This window comes from Corythoichthys intestinalis, chromosome 10 (assembly GCF_030265065.1).
Source record: "Corythoichthys intestinalis isolate RoL2023-P3 chromosome 10, ASM3026506v1, whole genome shotgun sequence".
Lineage (NCBI taxonomy): Eukaryota > Metazoa > Chordata > Actinopteri > Syngnathiformes > Syngnathidae > Corythoichthys > Corythoichthys intestinalis.
The window spans coordinates 17,108,627-17,134,117 of NC_080404.1; the positions used below are offsets into that span (position 1 = coordinate 17,108,627).

Here is a 25,491-nt window from a genome sequence, read left to right on the forward strand (position 1 = left end):
TTTACGATGACAGTCTGAGTCATTTTTGCAGAAGAAATCTGTTAAACGTTGTATCCAGTTCTTCAATACATTCTCGCCATAGTAATTCACATGTGAAAGGTCAAAGTTACAAACGACAGCAAGAACAGGTATGAAAAAAAATGATAAAATAACATGAGGTCCCGCTTCTCAGCTCCCGTAAATCTTTATAAAACAGTACATTGGCATAACGTCACATTGCGGAGGGGTGAGAAGACTGTTTTGTATTGTTTCAGCCTATATAGGAGCCAGATGTGAATATTCACTCACACAACAAAGTGATCCACTATAGAACAGTTTGATCCTTTGGGGGCAGTGGGCTTTCTTTCACTCACATGTCTGTTTTCAGCATATCTTCCATGTTTTTCACATGAATGTGCAAACATTAGGTCTACGATGTCTTCTGGTAATGGATACATCTACTGGTAGTTTAAGGATTTTAAAGGGAACCTCGGACTTAAAGACTTGTAATAAGCCACAATTGTTCTCTTATACAAAACTATGTTATTAGAAACCTCTAAAATATCACCATTGATTTAAAAAGCTATATCTTTTAGTACATGTTTTGACCTATGGAGGGCGGCAAGTTTTAGGCGTGCAATGGACGCTGGGGGTGATGACGTAGATTGTCACTGTCACTCGACGAATACTATCGGGTTACTGCAATTGCGTCTACGCAGCGAGACGTCCAACACGTACGCTCATCGGTTAAAAGCGGCGAGTACTTACTAGTTGTGCTTGTATTAAGTCTTTTGTTACCTTTTAGTTGCCTCAAAGTAACTTTTGCATATGTTTCCCTCCCATACTTTTTAACAGTTTTTTCGTGTGGTAGCTTTAAAGCAGATTGTTGATCTGTTGACCACATAGTAACATAGCATATTCAAACCACTCCTATTTGATTTCTAGATTTAAGTATTTTTTTAAAGTACATACGACAGGAGAAAAAAAGTCTTAAATAGGATTATTATGTGAATTTGAATCATATTTTGAGACAATTCGACTATATACAACAATTTAGCAAAGCGCAGATTCGAGAAATTAAGTGTTTTTATTGTCCCGGTTAGCCACGCCTACTATTATAGGGCTCTAGAGTCCCCAACAGGTGGATGACATCAGCGGAGACACGATTTAATCTGATTTAGTATGCAGCCCATTGAGGGGGAATTATTCACAACGAGGAAAACGCGACGAAGAGAGCCGCTAAATGTCATTGTTTCAGTCTCTCGACTCCAATATTTTTACAGGATATTCTGTTTATCCAAGTATTTTTCCCCAATAGCTAAATAAATGGCATGGTCATGACAAATAGCAGTCTTGTGCTAAATGGAATATGAAATAATAAAAATGCATTTATTCAAGACGACATGGCAAAATTACTCCATAATGGTCGAAACTGTCAACTTCACCTTTACTGCCGCACCTCCCGAACGGTATTTTATGCCACCTAAATCTGGCTTATGTCATTTCCCTTCCCCGGCATCGGAGAATGTAAACAAACCAAGAGGCGTGACAGCTAGCCGACATGCTAACCCGAACCGAGTGATGTTTCAAAGTCAAAGCGGAAAATTACACAAATCTAGCCCGGATAATTTCACAGGACGACTGGGTTGTCGATTGTCTTCGCTGATCGGCAAACCGCCCGGCGGAGAGCAATTTACAGCTCGTTCCCCTGCTACTAAGGACAGGAGAGCTCGCCGGGGATGCAGCTGGACAATGTTGCTAATGTGTATGAGGAGAGCTTTTCACATGCCCATTCATGATCAAATGTAAGTAGTCCTTTATTTAAAGAAAGTTTGTAGTGTTTACTTTGTAATCGCTGTATTCGTGGCTATTTTTAACACAAAGTTGCAATTTCTGATCGGGTAGAAAATTTGACAAGAGGGTAAAAGCCAAGCATACTGCTCGCCCGGCGGGGGGATGTGCGACAAGCCGTCGGTTGTCGGTGGAGTGGACAAGGAGCATGTCAGCCACAAAATGCAAGCCACCTCCGTAGTAAAATGATCCCAGTATTTGACATAATACAAAACACGATGTTTACTCACTTTCTCGTAAGTCCCATGGTCCCACTGTAGTAGGGCTTGTTTTGGCCAATATCCACCGGTGAATGGGAACCTTTTGAAACCCCAAAAAGGCGCACACGCATCTCCCTCATATAGCAAGATTTTTTTTGCAGCCGTTTGGCTGGCGTGATGCGAAAAATAAACGTATGAATCCGCAAAATCCGCTGAATCCTTAGTCCTTCTCATACAACAGTACAGCTGTATAGTGAAGAGGACTCCTTCCTCTGTAAACGTCACAGCGCCTAAGTCACTTATTTTCATGGTGCGGGATTCAAAAAACTAAATAAATATAGCGATCGCTTCCACACACATCCAAGCGGTCCATTTCATTCAGGAACATAAGATACCGCGTGTATTATGAAATAAACATGCTTTCTTGTGTCACAGGCACTTTAAGGCATCTTTATGTTCTCTCTGTATGCATCAAAACAAAACAAGCTGAAAGCACAAGGTAGTACTTTGGGTGTCAAATTCGCCTGTTGTAGGACATTTTACCATTGTAGCACATTTTGGCGGAACACCATTTTTTCCCCCTACTCTCGTCTCGTTTCATCCTGTCTTTCCTGTTCATTTTGCTTTTGCTGCTCGTTTTGTGAAATATCGACAGTGCTCATTAATGTTCCTCTCGGGTTCAAATTGAAAGGGTTGAAAAGATGACATGTTTATGTCATTAAAGTCATTCTCTGGAAGCCCAGCAGCATAACCATGTGACGTCACCGCCCTGCGACGTCAACAACAATGGCGACCGACTAGTTAAATTAAATTCACAAATTGTATATAAACGAAAACATCAAGAGGGGTTTCAATATCAAAATATTTTAACTCATAATAACGTTGATCTTTTAAGAACTACAAGTCTTTCTATATTTGGCTCATTGGCGGAGTTTGACTTTTGGACCCGGGGGGCACAACATGTTGATCACCCCACAACGCAGTGTCAGCAATAAAATTAACTTACAAGAATATTTATAATAATAAGTTGAAAATGAGCGTTTTTTTCTTTCCCATCATTCTTGAGGGGAATTCTAAATTAGGCTGCTTAGGACCGCTATACGTTTCGCCAAGATCGTCATCCATTGAATATGGTACGCCCCCCCTTTGTCGTGCCAATGTAGTTACCCCAGTCAAAAACTGTATAATATGGAGGTACATTTGTGTCTTCATTATTCAATAAAAAAAATGTGTTTGAATGCAAAATTACATTTGAAACTAAAAAAGATGCATTTGAAATGTATTTTTTCCTTAAACTCCGCTTATGACATGGATCCCTTTAAAGCATATCACAGTTTCATATAATGGAGGATATGGATGTTCTGTCTTGTAAAATATGCAGCACACTTCATTATTTCACCTTGTAAAATATATAATTTGCCAATGCCACTGGTAAAAAATAATGTATCACCCAACTGAATCTTATAGAACAATTTAATCTTTCATCATTTTAACACTAGCCTGCGACAAAGTCACACACAACCACAACAACCTTGCACCACCTCCATAAGCTGGTCACCAGCCTTGTCCCATGATGGCTTTATGTCGGTCCCTCTTGCCCGAATAGATAACATGCCCAAACAGATCGCTCAAGTGTTAAGATAGCGTGAGGTCAGAATGGTTGGCGGGCTATTCCATTCCTTTTACACCTCTGTAGGTTGTATCGGATAAACAATTCTCTTGTCGGGGCGAGCTTTACCATCTCAAAGGATAAAGTTTGGCATCAATCTGGAGATATGAGATTGCTACACTGTTAGCATTTCCTAACCTCTGCTGAAATTCCTATCTTACAATAATGTATCTTCGTTTTCGCTATGCAACATATAGTGACAGGCAAAACAATGTCTTCCACTAGGTCTGTGTATGCATAATCGGTTTCTAGTTTGCAAAGTATTAGATTAAACAGACATTAAACATTAGACATTAAAAATATGAGGACAAAGCTACAATTTTGATTGACCTTCTCTAGCAAGCCATGTGCTTTCTAGTTGTTTGTTTAGTTTTTAGCAAAAAACACGGGTTAAGGTTGGTTGTCAAAATCTGCATGGGAATGCTTGTCACACACACCATCAACACTTCACAGTACTGGGCATCGTGAAATTGTTTTCCAATAGCTTTCAGTTAAGTACTTCATATACTGTAAATAGAATAAAGTGAATAGCTATTGAACAAGATGTGAATAATTGATGTTTTCTGCTCTGTTGGAACAACATTGTAAACATGTTGTAATTGAATAGTTAAATAAAATGTATTCTTATTAATGTTCCTGAATTCATAGGCAACCAAACCATATCATAATTACTGTATACACTGCAAATTTATAATGTCTTAAGTAGATTATTTTTCTTAAAGATAGTCGAATAATTTTCTCCATCTTGTTTTGACTGTTAAGGACTAGTCAACAGATTGCTGCATCAGATTACTCCACTTTAAGTAAATATTACTTCTTGTTTATATTAAGCTCATAAATCTAAAAGTTGGCAATTTTCACCTAATCAAGAAAAAAATTGCTTTCAAATCATGTTTAGATCATAATCTATTTTTGAAATAACAAAATTTCTGACAAGCTTTTTTGTTGTTGTTGAAAGATTATACTAATTTATTGCTTTAAATAAGTCTTAATTTTCAGCTAGCTATTTTTCTTCAAGAAAAACACTGAAACACTGAAAACAAGGGAATTTAACTAGTTTTAAGACGGTGTGTTTTTGCAGTGTATGTAATAAAAATAAAAATAATTAAAAACAAAACAAACTTTGGTTAAAAGTTCCAATTACAATTTTTAATCCTTAATGACTATCTTTCCATTAACAGATCTTGGAAGTCATTTATTTATTGCAGGGAAACTTAACTGCAGTGGTATGAAAAGTGTCTGAACCTTTTGGAATTTCTCACATTTCTGCATAGAACCACCATCAAATGTGGTCTGATCTTTGTCAAAATCGCACGGATGAAAAAACAGTGTCTGCTATAATTAAAACCACCACAACATTTATAGGTTTTCATATTTTAATGAGGATAGTATGCAAACAATGACAGAAGGGAGAAAATAAGTAAGTGAACCATCACATTTAATATTTTGTGCCCCCCCCCCCCCCCCCCCCGGCAGCAATAACGTCAACCAGACGCTTCCTGTACTGGCACATCGATCAGGACTAATATTGGCCCATTCTTCTTCCATGCTTCTCAAAACTGCTGTAATTCAGTCAGATTCCTGGGATGTCAGACATAAATCGCTGTCTTTAGGTCATGCCACAACATCTCAATGGGGTTCAAGTCTGGACTTTGACTTGGCCACTCCAGAACGTGTATATTGTTCCTCTGAAACCATTCTGAAGTTTATTTACTTCGGTGTTTTGGATCATTGTCTTGTTGGAGCATCCATCCTCTTTTTAGCTCCGTCTGACAGACGGCCTCAGGTTTTCCTGCAAAACATCCTGATGATCTTTAGAATTCAGTCTTCCACTAATGATTGCAAGTTGTCCAGGGCCAGAGGCAGACAATCACCCCCAAATCATAATGATCCCTCCAACATTTATTACGGTGGGGATGAGGTATTGATGTTTATGAGCTGTTCAATTTTTCCTCCAAACATGATGTTGTGAGTTACTCCCAAACAATTCAACTTTGGTTTCATCAGTCCACAAAATATTTTGCCAAAACTTCTGTGGAGTGTCTAATTGCATTTTTGCAAACATTAACAGTACATTACGAGCAACAATGTTTTTTTAGACAGCAGTGGCTTCCTCTGTGGAATCCTACCATTAACACCATTCCTGGCCAGTTTTACACAGTTGATGTGTGCACATAGATATTGGACTGTTCCAGCGTTTTCTGTAACTTTTTAGCAGACACTCTAGGGTTCTTTTTTACCACTCTGAGTATTCTGCGCTGAACTCTTGGCGTCATCTTTGGTGGACGGCCACTCCTTGGGAGAGAAGCAACAGTGCCAAACTCTCTCCATTTGTAGACAACTTGACTGAATGTTGATTAACATCCAGACTTTTAGAGATGGTTTTGTATCCTCTCCCAGCTTTATAGAAATCAACTATCCTTGATCGTAGGTCTACAGACAGCTCTTTTGACTGAGCCCTGATGCACATCAGACAATGCTTCTCAAGACATTTATTACCAGGTGTGTGTTTTATAGTGGGCAGGGCAGCTTCAAACCACACATTAGTAAATGGGCACACACCTGACTGAAATTGTTTGGGAAAAATTTGTTTCAATTGCTCTTCAAGTTTCCTTAGGCAGAGGGTTCGCTTAAAGACCCCCCGTCATTGTTTGCATGCCGTCCTCATTGAAATATGAAAACCTATAAATGTTTGGGTGGTTTTAGTTAAAGCAGTTTTTTTTCATCTGTGGGATTTTGACAAAGATCAGATCACATTTGATGGTGATTTAATGCAGAAATTTGAGAATTTCCAAAAGGTTCAGATACTTGTTCATACCGCTGTATGTGGCACTTTCATTGTCTACACTTGACAACGACAGCCACCCAGTTCACTTAAACTGGAAGGAATGGCTGTAAATGCTCATCTTTCAGTGCCACTGAAGAGCCAGAAGAGGCAGAGCTGGCAGCCTCTTCCAGTCCAAATGGATTGGATGTTTATGGGAAGATATTCATTAAATACTGGGTATTGTAACAGCCAACCAAATTCTCCCTTATCATATACTGTCACAGAGAAAATCTTTCCATTTGTTCTCGTAAAATGTCAGCCTGTTTTTACACAGGATAAAAAACATAAAGGCTGCAATACTCCTGAGGCCAAACAAGTGCCAACTGGAGTCCATCTGACACATTGTGAAAACACATTTATCATCCATCCATAATCCTTCCTGCGTTAATCAACTGATTACCCCATTGCAGGAGAATTTGGAGCTCATTGCGTTAATTGCCGGTTTAGGTTTCTGTTGGCTCAGGTGCTGCATACCCCGCGTGCTTACCTTCACAACCGTTGCAGTTTGTGTGCGTCAAAGGGAACAAGAAGGTCTTTAAAACATCAACAGTGAAGCTGTGAAAAATATAAGCCGTCTCCCAACAAAACAAGCCCAAACACTCTGCATCCTCCTCAGGGTTTGGGGGGATTTAATCACACGTCAAAGATGTAATGGCTAAATGACCGATTATCTACACAGAGGTTATCATTTACCCTGAATGACAGTTCTTAGTGACATTTCTATAATTTCTGGAATGAAATGACTTGTTACAAGGACAGTATGTTTTAATCTGGTGCATAGGATCTAATCTTGCAGCTGTGTAAAAATGTCGCCGGAAAATTCTGCATAACACATTACAAAAAGTGAATATATTAGGCAACATGATTTAATACAAAAGACCCCCCAAAAATTATAATCCATACATTGATCCAGAACATATAAAGGCCTTAATTTATTAAACAACATTTGACAAACTTCAGATTTGGTTGAAAGTTTGTTGAAACATCTTGGTATTAAAAAAAAATTTCATGCACACAGAAACACATTTTGCCAAGATTTGGCCCTCTTGCAACAGAACGTGGGTGGCACTATACAAGTCTGGACCCTTTCTTACATCTCTCACGCAACACATACACTTGTATTTGAATCGACACAGCTGTCTGCACTCCACGCACGCTAGTCGTGTGCGAACTATAATTCTATTCACCCAACAAGGACATTTTCACTTGTTGTCGTAGTGATCAAGTGGACAAACACCTCTGCCTATACAGTACTTTTTGATGTGCTGGTGCTGTAACTTCAATTTGTCAATATTTAATCATTTAAATAATTTCTTTTGTTGTTTTTTCCCATTTACCTTTACAGGGTAATTAAAAGTATTTGCTTGGAACCAATGAGCTTTTAGTGTAACCAGCTGTGAGCATCATCAATCTGTTTTGAATGGCACCGTACAAGTGTACCGTCTGTTGTGACTGATGATTTCAAATGAATACACCTACTATTCATTTAACCAGTTTTGCTGCCATCAATCTAGAAATTTTTGTCAGTTTCATGTTAAAAAATGTATACATTTTGGTTATACTGCCACCCCCTAAATTATTGTTCACGCTTGAGTGCTGCTTGCTCACTTTGACAATGTAATGTCAATGGCTCAAGAAAGATGCCCATCAAATTCGGTATATTTGGTACATAGCATAAACTGGAGAGAATCCAGGGAGATTTAAGGCAATTCCAAGTGCAAGATGGTCAGACACTCAACATAATTTGCTGATCAAAAAATCCTGCAAGTTTTTACTGGGCACTTCTGAAGTCTAAACAGTGTGGGCTTTATTTTCGTGGACAGTGCTCCTGGCGAGTGGTTTATTTGTGCCAATGCAAGGTCTGCTACATATTTACCAGTCAAACCGTTCATGTCAAGACCATCACTGTAGTGTGCCACATTTGAAGAGAATCAGACGAGTCTATTTGATAGGCCAAGATTTAACGCAGCGGCAAAAGTTATCCTCTTCCAGATCCACCGGCCGTGAAATGACCAACACTACTAGTAGACCAGTCTCCGATGCAGAGTTACACTGTATGCCTGATTTATGCCGTTCATGAAAATAGGTTCCTTTGTGTTCTGTTTCTTTGTGGAGACGTGTTTTGACAGTCAAGTCAAGATGTCAAGAGTGACGAGTGTCGTTACAGATGTCAAACAAGCAGGATTATTTCCGTCGAGAGAACTTCAGACCTAGCGCGTCTCCGACCTCGTCCAGGTGGTGTAGCACCTGCGGACACATCAAGGATTCAGTGTTTTTGTCTGCGCGCTTGCGATTGAGCAAGTCTGTATGGGACGTACCTCGTCAAGCATGTCTTGGGTGTGGGCAGCAGATATACAGAAGCGAGCGCGGGCTTCGGTTATTGGTGTGGCGGGGAAGCCGACCACGACCACAGCAATTTTCCTTTCAAGCATTTCCCGAGCGAAAGCTCTGGTCAGTGACAGAGAAAAGCAATGTGTTATATGTACATAAAGAAGATTCAAAACTACATTCATTACATTTTTGTAATGTTTACAAAGCTATGACTAGATTTGGCATTTTGAACTACCCGTATTTTTCGGACTATAAGTCGCAGTTTTTTTTCATAGTTTGGCTGGGGGTGCGACTTATACTCAGGAGCGACTTATGTGTGAAATTATTAACACATTATGATATCATTTCACATGTTATTTTGGTGTTTTGGAGTGACACTGATGGTTTGGTAAACTTGTTAGCATGTGCTTTATGCTATAGTTATCTAAATAACTTAATAGCTATGGCCACGTTTGCGTTCTGCCTTTGGCAATGTGTGTTCAATTGTATTATTGACCTTTTTATATTGAAATGCATGTTTTTAGTTTGTGGCGCTTTCACGCTCAAGTTTTTGGGACATAAAAAATATCTAATACCGTAAGGACGGTTTGACGGAAAAACGTTGCGGTTTTCAAAACATGACGTTTTCATACCACGGTATACCTTGAAACAGGTAACCGGCATATGTCTACTAGAGACACGTTTTCCATGTAAATGCCCTAATCCGTTGCAAGCCAAAATTCAGACAAAAATCTTTTATAATGCATAAAAATGCATCAAAACGTGTAACAAATACATGTTAAAATTAGATTATTGCACAATAAACATAAAACCAGAGTTGTACATAATCTTAGAAATCAAGAATAAAAGTTAATACTCATGTAAAGCTGTCGGAACATGATGGGCGAATGACGGGGAACGCTGAGATACACACATACACATACAGTAGAGGTCCCTCTTAGCCAATTGGATGCCAGGAATGCGAGACAATAGCCAATGGCAGAGCAGCTATAAGTATGTTATGTATACTCTGGATGCTGAGAGTAACAGCTATACTATATTTTTGCCTTTCGTATCCTGAAATTTGTTTCATAACAACAAGGTGATATTTTCCTGTCGAGGCTTGTCTTAACCTGAAAATTCTGTATGTAGAGACGTTTGTAAGTACAGGTACCACTGTACTACTAATTAATCAGACTGTTACCATTCAGTTTTGTTTGAAATAGACTTGGGTCATACAGAATCCAAATACATCTTAGTGCTGTCTGTTATGTGTGGTTTAACATTTTCTCCCCCCCCATCATTTTCTAGATTTCACAATGGAAAAAATAATCATTTACAGTGCCTTGCAAAAGTATTCGGCCCCCTTGAATCTTGCAACCTTTCGCCACATTTCAAGCTTCAAACATAAAGATATGAAATTTAATTTTTTTGTCAAGAATCAACAACAAGTGGGACACAATCGTGAAGTGGAACAACATTTATTGGATAATTTAAACTTTTTTAACAAAAAACTGAAAAGTGGGGCGTGCAATATTATTCGGCCCCTTTACTTTCAGTGCAGCAAACTCACTCCAGAAGTTCAGTGAGGATCTCTGAATGATCCAATGTTGTCCTAAATGACCGATGATGATAAATAGAATCCACCTGTGTGTAATCAAGTCTCCGTATAAATGCACCTGCTCTGTGATAGTATCAGGGTTCCGTTTAAAGTGCCGAGAGCATTATGAAAACCAAGGAACACACCAGGCAGGTCCAAGATACTGTTGTGGAGAAGTTTAAAGCCGGATTTGGATACAAAAAGATTTCCCAAGCTTTAAACATCTCAAGGAGCACTGTGCAAGCCATCATATTGAAATGGAAGGAGCATCAGACCACTGCAAATCTACCAAGACCCGGCCGTCCTTCCAAACTTTCTTCTCAAACAAGGAGAAAACTGATCAGAGATGCAGCCAAGAGGCCCATGATCACTCTGGATGAACTGCAGAGATCTACAGCTGAGGTGGGAGAGTCTGTCCATAGGACAACAATCAGTCGTACACTGCACAAATCTGGCCTTTATGGAAGAGTGGCAAGAAGAAAGCCATTTCTCAAAGATATCCATAAAAAAATCTCGTTTAAAGTTTGCCACAAGCCACCTGGGAGACACACCAAACATGTGGAAGAAGGTGCTCTGGTCAGATGAAACCAAAATTGAACTTTTTGGCCACAATGCAAAACGATATGTTTGGCGTAAAAGCAACACAGTTCATCACCCTGAACACACCATCCCCACTGTCAAACATGGTGGTGGCAGCATCATGGTTTGGGCCTGCTTTTCTTCAGCAGGGACAGGGAAGATGGTTAAAATTGACGGGAAGATGGATGCAGCCAAATACAGGAACATTCTGGAAGAAAACCTGTTGGTATCTGCACAAGATCTGAGACTGGGACGGAGATTTATCTTCCAACAGGACAATGATCCAAAACATAAAGCCAAATCTACAATGGAATGGTTCAAAAATAAACGTATCCAGGTGTTAGAATGGCCAAGTCAAAGTCCAGACCTGAATCCAATGGAGAATCTGTGGAAAGAGCTGAAGACTGCTGTTCACAAACACTCTCCATCCAACCTCACTGAGCTCGAGCTGTTTTGCAAGGAAGAATGGGCAAGAATGTCAGTCTCTCGATGTGCAAAACTGATAGAAACATACCCCAAGCGACTTGCAGCTGTAATTGGAGCAAAAGGTGGCGCTACAAAGTATTAACGCAAGGGGGCCGAATAATATTGCACGCCCCACTTTTCAGTTTTTTATTTGTTAAAAAAGTTTGAATTATCCAATAAATTTTGTTCCACTTCACAATTGTGTCCCACTTCTTGTTGATTCTTGACAAAAAATTAAAATTTGATATCTTTATGTTTGAAGCCTGAAATGTGGCGAAAGGTTGCAAGGTTCAAGGGGGCCGAATACTTTTGCAAGGCACTGTAGGATGATTTCCAAGGGATGGATTTATAGTTTAAAAGGTTCATAATTTAATTGCCTTAACTGTGGTGATGATCTGCATCCTATCAAGTGCCTTTCAAGCTAATACGTTCTAATTTGGGTCTTTGCCTCTAAACACAAAACCATTCTGTCTTGTCATATGATCATGCAGTAACTCTTTCCCCGGGATTAAAACGTTCTTGCACGTCAATGCGCACTGGAAGACACATTATACCTGAGTGGGTTCTGCATAATAGCTACCTGATGTTTTTTTTTTCAGCAGTTACAGATACAAGTCGACCCCAGCGGTCCACACCAGTGATTCATGGAAACTTTTAAATGTGGGCCGCGGCAGCCGTTCAAATCACTTCAACATTTAACATCGTAATGTGGCTGAAAATTGCTTGTGACAACAAACAACACTCAGCATTTAATGCTTCAAAATGGGACCACGCACAGTTCATCTGACAAGAAGTGTAGTGCAGCCAAGAAGACGTCTGTCTATACAACTGGAGCATCCTTACACCACTTTTCCCGGCATGTAGAGTAGTATTGGGACCACGGGGGAATCGTCGTTGCCGTAGATGATGAAACCCATTTTCTTCACCCTTGTTCGGAAGTATCTGGTGTTCTGAGCCAATTGTCGGATGCGCCTGATACCTTCAACAAGAAGAGAGAGTTGAATTGTGCAGAGTGATGCTGTTAGGATTGGATGAATGTTTGTTGGTTGGGCAGTTTTACTCAAGCAAGTACAGCGTAAAGAACGCAACACACGTTTTAAGATTGTGTTTTTTGTTTAACTTAGTTTGAATACATGTTCAATGTGCCTCAGCTGTCAGCAGAAACTAAAGCAACGTGAGTTCTTATCTTAATATGTGAGGCCTACACCTCCATCTGGGCCTGTGCAGCCTCCCCTATGAAGTTGATGGTGATTACAACTCAGCTGCAGCAGCAGATGGTTCAGTTTTGTCCACAGGCGGGCATGCTGTGCAAGCACGCACGTTGCCAGACTGAGTCCTTGCAGATTGTGACATTCTTTTTGTATACAAAATACACAAACACATTAAATGCCAATGTGTCATCTGCATTTCAGGTATTCCAAACCCATCAAATGTGCCAGCAGTGCCATCCCCCACACTTCCATCACAGTTGTTACTTAACAAGCTAGTGTTCTATTGCTAGCCCAGCTGTGCACTGAAGCATGGCTCTGTTTACCTTCGATTACCTGAGAGTGCCGATAACCATTTTGAAGGTATCCCAAAGTTTTAAAGAGTGAAGGTTACAAGACTAAACAAGTGGTGCGCTGGTGTTTTTTATTTAAAAGAGCAGAGACGTAAATACAAGACGTTTTTTTTCCCCCTTTTTGGTTGTTAACATTTTAATCAACATTTTCTTGTGTTGTGTTTTACAGTGGTTGTAAGCTACTTTAAAGCCAATGAATGGATTGCTGACACCGTTTCAAAGTTGAATTGTTAATAGTTCTGCTTGTTATTTTGGGAATAAAATTGGTTTTTAACCTCAATTTCACAAATGAATACAGTGGTACCTCTACATATGAAGTTAATTCGTTCCAGGACCTTGTTTCTAAGTCGAAATGGTCGTATGTCGAACAGGATTTTCCCTTAAAGAATACATTATAATTGCATTAATTCGTTCCCCAGCCCGAAAACCTATACTAAATCTTTCATAAATATCTCTGGTAATATTGCAAATAGCAATTACACAGCGCAAAACAAATAAATTATGAATAAAAATTCGGAATAATAGTATTATAATAGTAATAATAATTAATAATACCTGTAATAATGTAACGAGTCGGGTTCTAATGTGGCAGATGTGTTTTGCGTGGTGTACATGAACGCACCGTGTGGCTGACGTGACAGAGTAAAGAGAGGTGCATTAGAGTTTTTACTATCACTTTTCATGTTTTGTTGCTGGCGTCAGCTGTAGCGGACAGTAAGCGTATGGGTGTTGCACAAGTTCTGAAATAAATTATTACAAACCTGACGAAGCTGGCGATTTCTTTGGCGATGTTATAATAATAATAAATGTCACCTTAACTTATCAAGACTGGTGAACGGAGGTCAGAGGAGGACCGTCGAGATCTATATGCTATGGCCGTATTGTAGACCCAGTTCACGGACGCGCACACCACATTCCTAGTTTTCAATCATTTCCATCTTCGTTTCAATGGTAAGCCTCACATTTTACCTTTTTTCACTATGTGCACAAACATTCTTGGAGCCCATGTTGATTTCTCTCACATGAAAATCCGCCGTGTGTTCGTCTTGCGGGAAAACAAAGAAACTGCGGCGCTGTCATAAATCATCATATTTCGAGCATGTCATCGGATGTATATGGCGGAAAACACAGACAAGGCTGAAAAAGCAGTTTCTGCTCTTGCACCCCACTTTAAAATAAACTGCTGTGCTTTAAGCCGAAAGAACTGTTGTGTTTGATGGAACAATATGTCTATATGCTGCCATAGCAGATTCATGGCGCATTAAGTCCCCGAACTATTTTTAATTTGTCTGTTTTACCCTGGAAACCCCTGTTTACAGATGTCGCGCAACCGCTTTTGTTTCAACCTAGCCATAAAAAGAAGGTAAGTAATCGTATTAAATATACGAAATGTCTGTCATTTTTAGCTTACAATCATTAATTGATGTCTAATATCTAGGTAAAAAAAAAAAAAAAACTTAATCACTCGCATATTTTAAACTTTTAAACAAATTAGGTCACAATGAAAAAATTAGCGTCTGTAAAAAAAGTCACATATCTATCTCATAACTATCGCTTGTATTTTTTTCGTTACCGTCGCATTTTCCCCAATATTTTAGATGATAAATGATGGATCCAAACAAAGAAAAATTGAATAAAACGTTTAAAAGGGTAAATATATGAAAATGAAAATCTCGACCATTTCTTGATGTCTGCGATTTCTGCATCACGACCCTTGTTATATTACCATGTTTCACCCATAAAATCCCCCCAAAATCCAGCTGTGGCCATTCACAGCTGTGTCTTGACACTCGGTGATACAGGCTACATGGAGTTTAGAAAATTGAGATTTTAAGCTTTCCAATGATGTATCACTCATGCATATAGGACAATTTTGAAATTTGGCCAAATTAGGGGTCTTAGAGCAGAACTTCAAGTCACTTAGTGTTTTCCGCCATAAACAAATGGAAAGTCAAATTTTACGTCGGATGTGGAATAGATCGTATGTTGAAGCAATCGTATGTCGATGTACCACTGTACGTTTAAACCTTTGATTTTGATACTGTGATATTTTTTCTCTAGGTTATCATACCATGAGAAACTTAGACCTGGGAGACTATTGGAAATAAATGTGGGAAAACATGATGCAGCATCATGCCAGAAGGCTGAAGAAATAGAGACATGGGAAAGGGGGAGGGGGGGGGCAAGGATGTCAAAAACCCGATGCCAGACAGAAATTTTAAGGAGTGGGTCAGACTGTGCAAAGGTTCTCTTTGTTGGAGTTTTGCCGTGTTTCCAAGCTCCTGACACCAGTTTGCTTTCTAGTGTGAAATTCTACGTTCAAGAGAAAAAACGAGAGCGATGGAGTGAGGGATAATGATTAGGGATGAACTGAAAACTGGAATCATTTGGCCGAAAAGCCAAAAAATACACAAGCATGTACTTGATTTTTTATTTCATTAAAAAAAAAACAACAACAACCCCTTAATGCTCTTTGCTTTTCCATTTGTTCTACAACATTTTACAACATTATACAACAAAGGTGCCAATTCTGAAACCCCATGAGAGGGTGCGTTTGTGGCAAACTCTGAACGGTGCTGGCATCGTCATAGCATCACATGTCATGGCCGATGAAACCTTAATAAATGCGCTTTCTTTAAAGTTTAGGACACTCGAAAAATGTATCTCACGCCTCCAATTGCTAAGCTAAATAAGATCTTGACATACGTTTGTGTGGAACAAAAAAAAAACTATCCCGTTCTTGCTGAAACTAGTAAAGCCCTTTAGGAGGCAATTACAATCTCTCCTATTCCTTAAAATAAGACAGTGTTTCCTTGTGGAACAAGTGGAATCGATCGATAGCTAGGCGAGTGAGCCAAGTTCTAGCGGTGACGAAGCAGAGCGAAGTCGCTCCCGGCTGGATTAAATGGCGACTGGCAGAGAGGGTGTGGAAGTCGCTGTAAAAATGTGACGAAAAGAGGAAGTGGTCGTGCTATAAACATATCGCACTAAACCACAGTAAATGCACATGTATGCATTTAAATACTACTTTATTTGTATATTGTTAGCTTAAACTCTAAACTATCCACGCACGGGCTCAAATGCACTGTACTCGATGTGATGACAGGACATCAATGGAAAGCAACTTCAGAACGTGCGTGTAGCAGCGATGAAACAAATTTATTTTATTTTCCTTCATTTAATAATTTATATATTTCTTTGATACCTCAAAATACTTCCAAACTGCAGACATGTTGGCTGTGAGCCAGTAAGTAGTGTTGCTTCTCGCCGTGTTTTGGTTACGTCATTACAAGAGGACTACGGTTCTTCACACTATACCTTCGGCCTTTTAAATGAAAATCGAAAATGGAATTTTCGCTATTTTGGGCTAAAGGTTTTCAGTCACATCTCTAATAATGATGAAAGTAATCTGGCACAAACAAAGATAAATTAAACCTCCGGTTATTGGTGATTGGTTGGACGTTGGAAACATTATTTGTGAATGAGCATTTGCTTGTCTCACAGCTATTTCTTTTGGCAATGTTTGTTGCAAAGCAAGTTAGGCTTAGAGCCAGACACTCCAATATAATTGCATAGTCCAGAGTCTTGTCTGTCATATTGATGATTAAAGCACCGGAGGACTATTGAAGCACTTCCAGTGACCTGCAGGATTCTGGTGACCTTTTCCCTTGGCGTTAATATTCAGGGGCACAAACCAGGCTGTGTTCTACCTCTTTAAGCCCAGTTCTTCTTCTTGCAAGTCCTAACATGGTAAGGAACGGGGAGGGCTGGTTCTTTGGTGGTACTGCAACTAATGACTACTTCCCTGCCCTCGTGTCTGATGCCATTAAAGCAGAAACTATTCAGAGGTCTACGGTTCCTTAAAACACACATGAAAATGATTTCCTTTATGTGAGGGTCACGTGTGCTGGGGTACTGCACGCCCTCCAACCTCCTTTCTTTCTACCACTGCAGACCCTTGTAATTGTTACCATATTTTCGGACCGAGCAGCTGTTTGTCTTCCCCTACGGGTCTGGACATACTCCTAATGCTAACATTGGTACAGCCCTCTGGGTTCGTATTGCTTTTGTTTCTATAAAAAATATGCGCAGGTGTAAAGTTTTACATAGCAGGGCAGCTAGAATTTATCAAACGGGTACTGACACGAATCTTACCCTCTGTACTGCCATCTTGTCCCGTGATGCACTTGATTGCCCGTATGATCTGCTCAGCGATAGGAGGAGACATGCCCGAGGTGTACATGGCACTGTGGGACCGGCTACGCAGGTAGTCGATCAACTCCTGTAAACAAAGTATGATGGCATGACAACCACTGAAACAAATACTGTACTGTAGATTAGCTGAACCCTGTTGCGATTAGCAAAAATATTTAAATAAATGAGGTAAATGAGGAATAAAGTAAGTTTTTATTATCAATGTGGTAATTGAGCGTGCTAACTATTGAACCAACAATCCAAGCTAGTCTCAGCTGCCAGCACTCGCTTTTAAGTTCTCAAGGTTTTCCCAACCTTCTATACACATAGAAATTCCTCCAACCAGTCTTCAGCACCTTTGGTTGAATCACACACGGAGAGAGCAAAGCAGGAGGAAGGAGGAGGAAAGGGGGTTGTGACTAAAGATGCACCGGTACCGATACCAGTATCGGCAAGGGGGGCCAATCCAGCCCAAAATGATGGTATCGGTATTGGTGAGTACCAACAAAGAGGGCGCTGATACCATTTGCCAGTCCAGTATTATAACATTTGACCGCAGCCTTTTTTTCTCCTGACGCTCACGACACTCTCTGTTGTGTGATCACACGTGATCACTTTGCAGGCCAAGCAGCTATCGCTATTGGCCTGCTCCAGACCAATGAGAGTGGGCCAATAGCTGCTCTTAACCAATGCCGGAGCAGCTTTTTCATAAGTAGGAAAAACAAACTAGAAGAGGAAAATGTCTGCGGTCTGAAAGTATTTCAGCTTATAATCTCCGTCAAGTACAATGGCTGCATGTCAAATTTGCGGCCTGAAAGTTTCGAGAGGTGGATTTAAATCGGCCAGTTTCAATACCTCAAACCTGATTAAACATTTGAAGGCAAAACAAACGCAAAGAGTTTGAGGCTGCAACAGCAGGACTGCTAGCCAGAGGAAGGGGGCTGGACTGGAGCAACAATCCCTGGACAGTTCAGTTTGTCTACTTTACTTTTGTTGTCTTTTACTGAAAGAAATGCTGCAGTAATTTGAGACATGTTTCAAAAGTAGGGGTTTCCACCTTTAAGAAATATAAATAAGGGACACTCCACATGCGCCCAAAGCTGTACAGGTGGCGAAAAAAAAAGGGACATCCCCAGAACTCCTAAAATGCATAGAAATGTATCTATTTACAGTGTATCACAAAAGTGAGTACACCCGTCGCATTTCTGCAGATATTTAAGTATGTCTTTTCATGGGACAACACTGACAAAAAGGAAACTGACACAATGAAAAGTAGTCCGTGTGCAGCTTATATAATAGAGTTAATTTATTTTCCCCTCAAAATAACTCAAAACATAGCCATTAATATCTAAACTCCTGGCAACAAAAGTGAGTACACCCCTATGAAAAAATGCACATCCCTAAATGTCCAAATTGAACACTGTTTGTCATTTTCCCTCCAAAATGTCATGTGACTCGTTACAGAAGTGCTGTCAGCATTGCTGCACAGATTGAAGAGGTGGGGGGTCAGCCTGTTAGTGCTCAGACCATACGCCGCACTCTACATCAAATTGGTGTGCATGGCTGTCACCCCTGGAGTAGGCCTCTTCTGAAGACGGTACCCAAGACAGCCCACAAACAGTTTGCTAAAGACATGTCAACAAAGCACATGGATTACTGGAAGCATGTCCTATGGTCTGATGAGACGAGCGGGCCCAAGTACGAGCATATGGGGTTTTTCTCTTTACGCTATTGGTGAGTGGGTGAATGAGTTAAAAATTATGAATTTTTCTAAAGCCAAAGAGCGACTATACTGGGTTCACTGTTCAGTGTGTACTCAAAATGTCCAGTACAATGTACAGTGGTGCCTATACTTACGAACATCTTTACATATGGAATTTTCAGGTTACGACATGCTGCAGCGGGAAACTATTGCCTGTTGTTACGAAAGAAATTTCAGAATACAAAAGGCAAAAATACAGTATGGGCTGTTACTCGCAACTCCTAGAGTTTACTGAAAGTAACATATAGCTGCTCTGCCATTGGCTCTTTCCTAGCATCTTGCTGGCATCCAATTGGCTAAGAAGGCCTACTATATATGTATGTTCCAGCATCCTTTTCATTCAACCCTCGGGCAATGAGGTGTTCCCACAGCTTTATGTGAGTTTATTAACTTTTATTCTGCACGCTAATCTTTGTTTTTTACATTGTTCACAACTCTCATTTTATGATTATTGTGCAAAAATCTGAATGTAACATGTACTTGTTAAAGGTTTTAATGTATGTGTTTTGTGCTTTATGCTTTATAAAAGATTTATGTTTGAATTTTGGGGGGCTTGGAATGGATTAGGGCATTTACATGGAAAATACGTCTTTACTTATGGAATTCTCAGTTTAAGAAACTACTTCCAGAAACAATTTCCTAAGTAGTACATTTTCTCTCAAATTCATCTGGCCAAGATAATGGATGAAATGCAATTCTTAGGAAAAAACACTAGAGGTAGCCCAAGTTCACTCTACACCTGAAGAAAAATCTGCAGGACAGCTAGCTGTCATCATATTGACTTATATATCAATGAGCTCTGGAACAGCTCCCATGCTGTACTCTCCAGGAGCTAAAGTGAAAAACTGAAATGAACCAAAATGAGCCCCGTCGTGCTCATTCTTCTGACATGTCATCAGGAGATGACTGCTGGTTGTGAAGATGTGAGAAGGAGGATTGCAGCAACTCTATCTGATCGTGTGTGCTCCGAGTGTGGAGAGTACTAAAAAGGTTGGAGCAGACTCAAAGCTAGCATACAATGCCGGGTGATGACACATGGTCGGAGATGCCGTTAGGCCACCGTTTCCACTCTTGCCATCTGTCCCTACTGGGCGGTGGCTGCGGCTTCCACGCGCAAATGTGAGAGGAGGGGATTTAAGGGGAAATGCTCAAACCCAGGATACAAATCCCAAACTGACGTTACATCTGTTTTCATTTTAGAGACTGAAGATTTTGACCACAGGATTTTGGTGTGACCGAGATCACCATCATGTCCGAGAAAGAACATCCATCTCACATCTGGGGCGTGAAGTGACAGCTGAAGAGAGTTTCCCTCAGCCGCAGACACAAACACAATTACTAATGTTGCAGTGGTCATCCACAAAAGTAGGAGTGGTGCAAAAACAAAATTATCTAAAAAGGAGCCGGAACTATTAAACTAAAAAAACGCTGCAAAACATTTGTAGAGTTCTTTGTTGGTCAACCCAGAAACTCACCAACAAACAAATACCTTTATATCGAAAGGGTTCTATCTGGTCTGATTCATCCTAAACTTTTACTACAGCCAGCTGCCAAGCCAGGCGCAGTTTTGGTACTTCAAACATGATCATGACTGTTAAAGCCTGCGTTGTTAAATCTGGAACACAGTTTTGAGGTTGCCACAAGAAGGGGCTGGCCATCTGCCAGCTGTACCTTCTTATTATGGCTGAGCCAACATAAGAAAAGGACAGGAAGGGTTCCGTTCGCAATACTTAATTCAAACAACATGCCTACTTCCTCTGCAGCATTCTAATCAAGTGCTACAAAACCCATGTGGTAAAGTTCTAAAGTGTACTTCTTAATGGAGTAAATCGGAATTACAAAAGCCTGAACAACATTTGTTGGACGTATGTGAGCTTTGTGAAAGATGGGTAGTGACAAAGTACCTACAGTTAATCCTAAACATCTTGTCATGGAAACCAAGGTAACGTACTACAACAGTTAAGTCAGTTTTTCCAGGTTTAGCATCTATTCCGCAACTAAAATCGTGACCTGGTTAAAATTTGGCCGAACTTGAATTTTCAGGTCAACCAATTTTACTTGAATTTTCAAATTTTGATGAAAACAAACAAACAATCATACAAAAACAAGGTAACGCTTTGAAGTCTAATAACAGTCTAAGTCAATTATCCCCAAACTCCGGGCCGGGGGCCGGTACCGGTCCGTGGCACATTTGCTACCGGGCCGCAGAGCAATAATAAATCATGTGTTAATGACCGCACTCTGGCCAATGCATCTTGACACATCAATATGCCTGTCTACACTATTGACAAATCCGAGTAGAGTCTGGCGGTATACCGAAAATTTACCGTGACCGAAATTCTTCATGATAACTGACGTAATTTTGACCATATCGGTAAATTCGGTAATTTAATAAAACAAGAAAATATAATCTTTTCATCCCGCTTTGATTCTGTGTTGTGCAGCTATGTTCATTCCCCTTTAAGAAAGCAGTCAGTGTGCATATGTATGAAGTCACGTGGTTAACAAGAACTCAAACAAACAGAAGCCTGGTAGGCTAACGCTACAAGCAAATGTGATGGAGTCAGGCTTAAGGGAGCTTCGCCAAATTTTCACCAGACATTAAGACTCTTGGTGGCCTCAATACGGGCTTTCACCCGCTGTCCTCCCTGGTTCTCACAATTTCAGGAGAGGGTGCTTTCGGTGCTTTCTACTGGTAGCCAGGCTACAGGCTAACGCTAGCGGCTAACTCTACAAATGAACGTGACGACTCATATAGTGGCTCTAACCTTGTCGAAATGGCTGAACTTAAGGGCACGGACTGCATCTAGCAATCAGTATGTCGTGTTATTTTGTATCTGTGTGTGTGTGTGATTTCTCTGATACCATCATGAAAGCTATGAGTGTAAAGCATAAAGTACAATCCAACAGTGAAGCCTATAATATGACCGTTTAATGGCCACAGCTATTTTTCTGTGTGTGCTTGCTTTGTTCTGTGTCATTACTGCAATCATAAAATCTTAAATGTTTCATTGGCAACAGAGCAATATGGCTTTAAGGCGGAAGTTCAGGATTTTTGACATAAGGCTTAATCTTCGAGTTAGCAGGGGTTTAGTTAGTTGATGTAGTTTCCACAAATTCAGTTAGTCCTTAAGTTATTTGTGAGTTTCAGGGCTCTGGAGTGGATAAGCTAGCGCAAGTTAGTTTATGTTCAGACTGCATATTCAATTGTTAAATTGAAAGCTGGTAAACGAATCAACGAGAAACGGTTAATTTGTATTTCATGCATTGATTCAGATTTTCAAATTATATAACAGTCCACTTGGGCAAATTTATCGTCATTTATCGTTATCGAGGTAAATCTGCTCAATTTACCGCGATATGTACTGAAGGCCATATCATCCAGCCCTACATCTGAGTAGAGATTTGTGTACGTCGCCCTTTAGTGGTTGGCCACCATTACTGGGGTGTTTGCACACCTATAGTACCCCAGCGTGGCAACGTCAGCCAATGTAAACGGTGACGCTAGCTCCTGTTGGCTGTGTGCTGCAGGCGGCGAGGTCTTTGGACAGCATTTCAGGGGGATAAGGCCACCTGCTGAGCCAAAAGAAGAGCCAATAACCAAGCCCATTCTGCATAATTAGTGGCTAAAAGTGCACTGAGAGCATCATACCTCGTGGTGAGCCGGATTGCTAAAGCTAAGAAACCTTTAGCGATTGGAGAATAATTCATTATGCCTGCGACCAAGGATATTTGCTGTTAAATTTTAGGAGAGGCCGCTGTTATAAAAGATTGATTCAGCATATAGTAAGTTAAATTTTCCCTGCACTTAACGTTCGTTTTTAGCCTCGTCGTGTTATTTTCTATTTACTGTATTTTTCTGCCACACATTGCCAGTTCGTGAAAAAAAGGCCATCAAACCGGTCCGTGGTGCCAAAAAGCTTGGGGACCACTGGTCTAAGTAATAAATAGTAATAATAAGTAGAAAAGTACTAGTAACTAAGTAGTAAAAGTCTAGAACAGTCTAGTAAACTGGACTCAAATCAGGGATCGAACACGGCCTGCCACCTTAACACCATGGCTGACTGCCCGATTGCCAATGTGCTCTTTTAAAGGCATCTGGAGTGAGTCTGTGATCGTTTCACACAACTTATCATTTCAAGTTCAGTTTACAGTGGTACCTCGACATACGATCTTTTCGAAATCCTACGTAAAATTATACTCGTCATTTGTCTACAACGATTAATGACAGCGTTATTAATTTTGTTGTTTCCCCACAAGATGACCGCAAGGCGGATTTTCTTGTGAGGGAAATCAACATGGGCCCCAAGAAAGTTTGTGCAGGTGGTGAAAAAAGGGAAAAGGTGAAGCTTATCATTGAAATTGAGAAGGAAATAATAAAAAAATATGAGCGTGTTGTGCGCTGGTTAAAATACGGCCGGAATATGTCTACGATCTCGAGGACGACTCATTATTGTTATTATTGTAACATCGGCAAGGAAGTCGCCAGGTTTTTAATAATTTATTTCAAAACTTGCGCAACACAACACGGCTACTCTCCGCCGTAGCCTACAACAACAACAACAGAACATGAAAAAGAAAGTAAAAAATTCCCACTCTTCTGCACTTCTGTAACTCTCTCGTTAGTCATGGTGCGTTCAGGAACAGCATGCAAAAAAACAACCGCCGCATTAGAATCCGATGTGTTACATTATTATTCTTATTATTGTTGTTCTGATATGTATTAGTTTTGCTACGTGTAATTGCCATTTGTAATTGTATCTGCAGTATTTATCAAGGATTCAGTGTAGGTTTTTGGGCTGTGGAACAAATTAATCGAATTATAACGTATTCTTAGGGGAAAATCCCGCTCGACACACAACCATTTCGATTTACAAACCAGGTCCTGGAATGATTTAAATTCGTATATGGAGGTATCAGTGTATTTAGAACATTTGACTATGGCCCACAAACCTGATCATGCAAGTCAATTCAAGTTATTTAATCAAGTTCACAATACTAACATTAATTGAAGTCAAATGAGTGAGGATTACTTAAAATAAGTTAAGAGAAGGGAAGAACTTTCACGATAACCGATATTGTCCAACTCCAAAAATCTGATACCGATATCAGTCAGATACCGACATATGCGGTCGTGGACGTAACATATTCATTATTTTTCATTTAATATTTGCACCATGAATGCAAATGGTCTGCTCACATAACGAATCCCAAGCATCCATTAGCCTAATTCCTGTGCTAAGCTGTGACCAGCCCTTGTACAGAGGCAGGAGGCTTCTACATTGACTTTGAAGGCAACATACATATTGGCCTAAAACCGATATTGAAAAACTGATGTTGATATTATCCGATATAATTTCAAATTGCTTTTATCAGCCAATAATATCGGATACCTGACAATATCTGACAACTCTACTACAAAGCATTTCAGTGTCAGTTAATAAGCACCAGGATTTTCACCAGTGCTTCATAAGCCTGATGTGTCACCAGGTTTTCTTGATGTCAAGTCAACTGTTAAGTCAAATTTATTCGTAGCCCTAAATCAGTGGTCCCCAAACTACAGCCCGCGGGCCGGATATGGCCCACCTCCACATTTGGTCCGGCCCCCTGAATATTTTTTTTTTCCCAATAGTGTTATTTATTTCCTGACTTTTTTTCTGTGAACAACCCAGAGAGGGTTATTTGGTTACTATCTATTTAATTAATAGTGTTATTGTTATATTATATTATATTATATTATATTATAATAATTATTATTATTTTTATTTTATTTACTTTTGTTCCGTGAAGAATCCAGATAGGGTTATTTGATTGTGGCTTTCTGAAAAACAATAAATTTTTACATTTAGGCACTCCTGCAATCGTCACACTTTTTCTGTCACAAACTGACCCGGCCCCTCATCAGAGAAGGGAAAAGCTATGTGGCCCTCACAGGAAAAAGTTTGGGGACCCCTGCCCTAAATCATCAAAAAAAATCTCCCAAATGGCATTTCATTTTGACATGGTCCGTGTTCTTTTAATGACTGATATCAACGTGACAGTTAAGTAATTCGCTACCAATGACATATAAAAAATGTTGTTTATGATGTTCAACTGTTCATAACTAAAGAACGAAAGAGTAGAAACAACAAATTTTATATGATCTTTTTGCAAGATCTGTGTTCATGTACCCATAGAACACAATAACGTTTGGCGTTTGAAACAAAGGCATGTCAAGTGACATGTTTTGTAGTAAATAAGTTAAATAGCATGTAGCTATTAGCTAGGTTGTTTATAATCTCCTAATGTTAACCCTCCTGTTATTCAGGTTTTGTTGGGTCAGTTTGACCCAAGGAATGTGCAAGTGTCAAAAAAGTATTTTAAAACTTAGGCTCAAACTGATTGGTGCTATTGACGGCGATAAAGGTCAAGATCCATTTTTGACTGCCAGTCAAAACGGCTTGGATGTCTATCGCTGTCAATGGCAATGAGAGTTAAAAGTGTCAGAAACTGAA

At 39.9% G+C, this 25,491-nt stretch overlaps 1 protein-coding gene across 4 annotated transcripts in view; it reads right to left on the minus strand.

The window, feature by feature from the left end:
- Nucleotides 1-7,156: 7,156 nt before the first annotated feature.
- sptlc3 (serine palmitoyltransferase, long chain base subunit 3) overlaps nucleotides 7,157-25,491 on the minus strand; it is a 43,562-nt gene continuing 25,227 nt past the window's right edge. For 3 of the 4 annotated variants that reach the window (XM_057847642.1, XM_057847643.1, XM_057847644.1), the window contains 4 exons: nucleotides 17,197-17,323; nucleotides 12,324-12,459; nucleotides 8,845-8,974; nucleotides 7,157-8,773 (listed from right to left, as the gene is read on the minus strand). In XM_057847642.1, the coding sequence (XP_057703625.1) occupies nucleotides 8,711-8,773; nucleotides 8,845-8,974; nucleotides 12,324-12,459; nucleotides 17,197-17,323 (456 nt within the window). In that variant the 3' untranslated portion in view covers nucleotides 7,157-8,710. Of the gene's footprint in view, nucleotides 8,774-8,844; nucleotides 8,975-12,256; nucleotides 12,460-17,196; nucleotides 17,324-25,491 lie in introns of those variants that run through there. The other variant, XR_009064563.1, reaches the window with a different exon arrangement.